Here is a 7190-nt window from a genome sequence, read left to right as displayed (position 1 = left end):
TTTTTTTTTTTTTTTTTTTTTTTTTTTTCCCACATTAAATCTGGGTTTAAAATACTTTGGAAGACTGGGCTGAATTTAGAGTTGGGTTTTTTGGCAGACCATGGAAAAGGAAGATGATTTGTTTTTAACCTTGTGATTACTTTTTTTCCCCTTTTGACATATTGTTACTTAGGTTTGTTTTGCTACATTTGGTTTGTTGTATGTTTATCTGTTCTCTCATTCTTTTGATAACATGTTTCATTCTGCACCAAGTGAAACAAAAATAAATGCTGTGCAGCAAGGTCTGCACTTGGGTTCTGTGCACGTTCTAAGGCCAGTGCCGGATCTGCAGCAGGGTGGGCTGTTGCTGACTTTGCAGAGAATGGCTGGCATCTGCTAAATGTCAAACACCATCGTTGTATTGCTCCTTGTACTTTGCTTGGAACACAGAAGCCATCTGCCTTCAGCGCCCACATCCATCTCAAAAATCTCCCCAAATCTTCACTGGAGGAGCTGGACCTCCCCACGCCATCCACTCCCCTGCTGCCTCTTTCCAAGTCTCACCCTCTTCCCTCTACTCCCTAAATGTCTCTCTGCCCCAACACATATTCAGAAACTTTTTGATTCTGGAAATTTCTCCCCTTGACTTTCCACCTTCCCAAAGCTATTTTCCTACCATTTGTTCACCAGAAATAATAGAAGTAGGACTCCCGTGGCATGTCTTTTTTTCTTTTTAACAAGCTATATCATCTTTCTTGCTTAGCTATAAAAACTTTACAAGTCACAAAATCAAGTTGGTTTTCTATCTGTTGTTTCCTCAGACTTTCTGCAGACTTGATCCTACAGCATCTTCCTCTCGGTCCAGCACTGGCCTGGTTTTCTCATTCCTCTCTGACCAGTATTTTGTTGTTGTTGTTGTTTTGTTGACTTAGATTCTTCTTCCTTCCTGAGATCCTCACCCTCACCCAAATTTTGGGACACAGCCTTTCTACTTCTCCTCTGTCTCTCACTGATCTTATTTACTAGTAACTGCATCTAGATGACTCCTAGATCTAGAATACACACCTGACCTAAATCCAAACTACTTTATACACACACACACACACACCTTGCTCAGAGCTTTAATAGATTCTCCATTTCTACCTGTTACCCCTCCCATTCCCCACCCCCATTCCCTAATCACTTTGAGTCCTGCCATATCCCATTTTCTTTTCTTTTTTTTTCAGCTTTAATTGAGTTTATTGGTACATTTTAGGGATATAGTACAGTTACCATATCCCATTTTCTATCTTTTGCTTCTGTGTTTCCTATTTCCAGCCAGTAAGTTGTTTCTGTTCTCCAAATCTTCCTTCCAAATCTCTTTCTAGTCTTTGTTCTTGCCACTCTCTCCCGGCATTAATTCTGTCCTGACATATTTAATAATACCCCTCTCCAAGGTCCAAGTTAAGGTCCTTCTCCTCCATGACGTCTGTGCAGGTGGGGCCTGTCCCACTGACCCTCCCCAGGGGGTGCTGGGCTTGCCACTTGACGACCTTTAGCATAACACCAGGTAGGATTTACTGCAAGTCTGTGCCTTCAATCTGATGTACATATTTAGTGGCAGGGACTTTGTTTTCTGCTGCTCTACAGGGTTTTATAAAGTCTGGAATCTTCAATTATTTTACTTCCCACAGGTTGCAAATGGCCTGGCTGACATCCCCTGAACTGCCTGCATTCTGAATGTGGTGGGCATCAGGTGCTGCCTTCCAGGTTGCCACAGTGAAACACACACAGGTTTTCAGATAGGTGAACTGCAATTCATTGCCAAACCCCTTTATGTCATAGCTTCCTTTGTTTCATTCAGTGACAGAATTTGGATAAAGAGACAAAAATGTAGCTCAAAAGAAACACTGGGGCTACTTCTTTCTCTCAGCACATTTTTGCTTTTGTTTCTCTTCTAGAACTTCTGCTGTGGCCCCTACCTGTTTTGTTCCAACCTATCTTCTAAGCTTAGCTCTGGACATTCACTTCTCTGGAAAGCTTTTCTGGATTACCTGGGATTTGGATGTAACTAGAGATTTACTACACCACTGTTCATTTTTGCTTTGTTTTGATGCCACCCACCACTGACAATGAACATGAGGCGTAAGAGCTGTGTCTCGCTCAGGCTCCTAGTGTGCACTACCAGTAAGTAAAAACTTAATAGATGCTTTGAATGAATGGCAAGTCACCCCAGCGGCAGGCAGCACCTGTGTTCTTACTATATGCTGTTTTACTAAGCATCCCATGAGTCGGTTGTCTTACTTGAATTTTATAACAACCCTATGAGGAAGGTACCACATGGCCCCCATTTCAAAGAGGAAACTGAAACTGAGAGAGGCTAATTTGCCCATGTTTAGTGATAGTTTCGCTCCAGGCTTATGTCTGTAGGGTCTGTGACATCCTGTGGCAGCTGAGGAATGCAAGCACCTCACCACCACCTCCATGGTCCGGGCTCTCATTTCCCTCTTCAGCTCCTCCTGAGATAAGGAGGCAGGATTGGAGTTTTTGCAAAAGAGCATCTGGGCTTTTCCTCAGACTAATGAGAACAGTTTTTCATAAATGGTAGAGTACTTTTTTGTGGTGATAGCTGGGGCTGGGGATTGAACCAGGGGCATGACACATGGAAGGCAGGCGCTCTCCCACGAACTGTACCAGCCCGATGGCACCAATAGTATTAAGAAGCATCCAGGTCATTTAACATGAAGCTGGTTGAGAATTCCTGGTCTAGATGGATGCTAAAGGCCTTCCCATTGCAACCTGTCATGAGCATTGATCTATAATGGAACTATCTTCTTCTGTGCCTGAGACACAAAATGTTAACAAAACGCTAATGTTGGTCTGGGAATATATTATGAATCGCGTAGGCACAGAGGGACATCTACTCCCAGACAGGGCAGGACAAAGATCCTAATGAAAGACTCTTGATCTTCTGTGTAAAAAGCAGCACTTAAACACTTAATCAAACATTTGATAAAGAGAGAATCCTGTGTTTCAGTAGAAATAAAGTGATATAACATTGCTTACTTGCTTTCCACATAGGAAACTACCTGTCAAGTTAGGATGCGAGGAAAGATACAGCTATACTGTTGCAGATGTCAAATGAGAAAATATTTGGGAGAATGTTTTGCATAGTGTAATGCAATATAAAATAGGTTGTACTTGATTTTCACATAGTAATACAGATGGCCCCAGGTTTTGGCAAAGACTATTCATATCTGGGACAAGTCATGATACACAAATAGTTCTAGGTTATTTCTATTCTGTGTAATAAAACAAATTCTGTGTATGTAAGAAATGTATTTTATTCATCCATCCAGGAGCTTTGGATTTTATACCATTAACATGGGTGGGCTTCTAAAATACATACAATATTCAGCTCAAAATAAAAATATTTCCCCCAAATATGAGAGCTACATTGAAAGAAAAAGAAAGTGCAATGTTGTCCATTAGGGTATTGTTTACAGACCGCTTTATATAATGGTCATTCAAGATGACTTGGGGCCTTGAGAAAAGTACAGATTTTCCTTTATTCTTTTTTCTTCATCCTTCCTCTACTGGGGGAACACTTTGGATATCAATTGTTCTTTGCCTTTTTTTTTTTTTTTTTTGTACCAGGTATCGAACTTGGGTCCTTGTGCTCATGAGGCAGGCGGTGGAACCACTGAGCTAAATCTCTAGCCCTCAGTTGTTCTTCGAGTAGAAGATGTACTCTACTCAATGCTATAGTTGAAGAAACAACCAGAGATTCAACACAGTTGTTTATCTAGGCGGTTGGCACAAAATAAGAATACTTTAGAATTTCTCAAAAAATATGTTGGGAATCTCTTTACTTTTTAGAGTAAATATGACACAATGGATAGCTTTAGAACAAGCTAACGTTACTATCATCCAGGCATGTGCAACTGGTGCAGTTCAGTAGTACACAGACAACTCAAACAAACACATGATAGGCCAGACTTAAGTTACCAAATAGACAATATTACAATTAATACAGATAGAACCACTGCCCTTGGATTCTGCACACTTAAAAAACAAACTTTATACAATAATTGAAATTATGCATTTCTACTCAGATTCTTAGGGCATATCACAAACGCACATAATCCTAAAAACATGTGGTCACATCTTGGCTTTGTTCCAGTGGTGCACAATCACATGAAATGTTACATCCGTTCCGTGTGAAATAAACATTTGGCTGAAGTGTAATAGCTGCTGAGTTAAAAATATCTCCATAAAAATGTCTGGACTAAAATAATGCTCAACATTAGAATTCTAATGAGGATTATTTTGAGGGTCCTTATGAAGAGTCCTTAAGAACTGTAGAAATAGAAGCGGTCAGGAAACTTCAGTGTGTTTTGTCTATTTGTTTTTAAAACAAGAGTAAACAAGTACTGGATTGAAAGTGCAGCTTCTTTCTTCTCTCCATACTGTTCTTCTTCCCCTCTGAAGATCCGTTCTGTATTAATTTTCAGAATCTCCATCGAAGATTAAGTTGCATGACAGTCAAGTGCGTTTGTCTCGAAAGTCATTGATGGCCTTCCACAGTGCACACAGCATCCCGCCCCTGCCAAAGACAAGAGAGCACAATGAAGAGAGTGTTGTACTTGAAACATTGCCCTTGAAATAGAAAAGGGACTTCCTAGCTTTCAGTTGCTTGGGTCAGAACATGAAGATCCCACAGTCTTATCCGTTCTTGTGTAACGTTTTGTGCCTGTGTTGTCACCATCCCTTTATTCCTTTCCTGTCCACTCCCACAAACTGTCAGGTCCCCAAACACCATTTTAGATTTTTCAGCATTTTTGAAATGCATCTTTATAGATGGAGATGCAATAATTACAGACATGCCTCACTTGGTAAAGAAAACTGTGGTAAGAAATGGTATCAGATTATACCAGGTTTACAATGAAAAATCAGCTCCTTATCCTAATTATTTCTAAAATGGATGAGACAAAAAATGAACTAAATTACAGTGTTTATAGCAGCCTTACAACATCTACATGATCTTAGTCTGCATGTTATTCAAGAAAATTCTAGTTGATTCTCACTCACATACAAATACTACTTAGAAGAGCATCCAAAAGTAGCCTGGCCCAGTTAAATTTACACAGAGTGGCTGCAAACCAGAGCTCTGCCTGGGAGTGCAGTACTAATACCCAGCCAGCCAGGAACCTGGACTTCTTTATTTCAGCCCGGTGCTCTTTCCAATGTGCCAACCACACTGAAAGAAAAGTGGTACCTTATTCTCAGGCATTTTAAATCATCACGTGTAACAGAGTAAAGAACATCCATGAGTGTATAATCCTCAGCCAAAAACTGTAGAGAAAGTAAAATATGCACAGAGGTGAGATCTTTTGTTTCTCTTTAATAAACTCCATCTGCAATGCACAAACATCAGCCATCACTTAAAATGAATCTCAAAGAAATCCACTGAAAACCTAATCTTTGGAATTATTAGGGGAAAGACCTCCTCACTACAAAATAATGACAAGGAAGTGCATCCCAATGGCTTATAAAGATTATAAATGACACACTATCTGAATGGGCTTCTAATGAATGGATAAGTTTCACTTGAAACTACACCTGCTGTTTCTAAGCAAATGTTTGCATTAAGAGGTTTGGTGCTACATAGCTTTTTTTTCTCAAGTGGATAAAATGTTCCTGGAAAGTTACTGTTTATATTTAGTCTCTGGACTTACTTTTTCACAGCTCATCCAGGACACTCTCTTGTAATTCACTGCAAAATCAGTCCTGAGTTTAAACCAAAGCTTTTAACTTGAAATCCAGTAAAAGAGCACCTACTTAGTGGATCACTAATCACTGCTCCTTAATTGTGACTTGAGTCCAAGTTAGGGGGATAAATATTTTGGAGGACTTGCTTGGGTGCATTATTTTCCATGTGTAAGGGAGTTGTTTCAATTTAGTTAGCAGCAATTTGTTAAATGCAAGCTTCTGAGGAGAATTACATTATATATAGTGGTCCAACAGATTATCAAGTGAAGGGAGAGGTATCTTTGGTTATTAAAAAATTTAAATATAAAACTGAAATAATATTAGGGGGTTCTTCCTGTCAAATAAAAAAATAATATCACCTTTTATATATACACAAAATCTTAAAACCTAAATGCTATACATGCTAAATATAAAAGTCTGTAATGATCAGAGAGGAATTAGGTTATTACAGACATAATATGGCTTGCTCAGAAAACATCTTTTACATACATTTACCAGCTAGATCTATTTTACTACATCACAATAAGTAGCTGCTGCCCTTCAGCAAACGAAAGAATTGGCAATAGAATAGCTTTTTTTCTTTTGGTTCTGTCTTGGTTTTTTTCACTTTTACTCTTAATTCAAAAAATTAAAACCCTTAGAAGCAATGGAAGAAAATGCTTTTGTCCACCTACTTATCAGTGCACACCCTGCAACCCCACCTCGAAATCATCTCCTTCTCTGATTCCACATACATTCAGATGGCCTCGTTTATTCCTACATATCCTTTTGATTCATCCATCATTTTCCAAGAGGACTTTCCCAACCGCTCCCCTCTCTCCTAACACCTGAAACCTTTCCTTCATGGAATTTACCAGCGTATAATTACATAGTTTATCGGTGGAATATCCAATTATTGTTTGCTGCCCTGGTCTGCAAACAGGAGGGCAGGGCCAGTTCTGATTTGCTCCCCAGTGCATTCCCTGTTCCTAGAAGGTTCCCTGGCATGCAGCAGGCAGAGAGCATTCTGAAAAGAACCGAAGGAACCTGGGTCCCACAGATAGTTTTCTTTACCCGACTTATAGTGTCTTCATCAGCTCCATTTTCTCTCAGCCAGTCTGTGAGTTCAGAATCTTTGGCGGTTGTGCCTGGAGAATTCAGGTGATGCACTGGCAACCCAGGGATATCTAGAACCGAATCGAGGGGTGACACTCTTAGCTTCATCTCCTGGAGGTCATCTGAGACCCTCACAGTCCAGACATTTACAGGGCCCTTAAAAGATTTCACTCTAGCAGAGACGAGTTCTGGAAACACTGAGATTGGCAGTATAAATGATAAATAAAATGAGACTGGTTAATCCAGTAGTAAATAAGCAGTCAGAGGCAATGATGTAGCCATTCTCCTGCTTCATACTTTCATATCAGCTTTTTAGTTTTTTATAATAATCTTTATGTACCCAAATTATGCTTTGTGCTTTTCAT

The 7190-nt window shown here is 39.7% G+C and overlaps 1 protein-coding gene across 1 annotated transcript in view; it reads right to left on the bottom strand.

Moving 5' to 3' along the window:
- Positions 1–3325: 3325 nt before the first annotated feature.
- The window catches only part of Map3k5 (mitogen-activated protein kinase kinase kinase 5), a 219957-nt gene continuing 216092 nt past the window's right edge, over positions 3326–7190 (bottom strand). Inside the window, exons 29-31 of the mRNA XM_010626667.2 lie at positions 6784–6896; positions 5237–5313; positions 3326–4564 (exon numbers count right to left, since the gene is read on the bottom strand). Of these exons, the coding sequence (XP_010624969.2) occupies positions 4504–4564; positions 5237–5313; positions 6784–6896 (251 nt within the window). The 3' untranslated portion in view covers positions 3326–4503. The remainder of the gene's footprint in view (positions 4565–5236; positions 5314–6783; positions 6897–7190) is intronic.

This window comes from Fukomys damarensis, unplaced genomic scaffold (assembly GCF_012274545.1).
Source record: "Fukomys damarensis isolate Sample0158 unplaced genomic scaffold, DMR_v1.0_HiC HiC_scaffold_14, whole genome shotgun sequence".
NCBI lineage: Eukaryota > Metazoa > Chordata > Mammalia > Rodentia > Bathyergidae > Fukomys > Fukomys damarensis.
The sequence above is the reverse complement of the archived record's forward strand: the minus strand, read 5'-3'. Positions and strand labels throughout refer to the sequence as shown.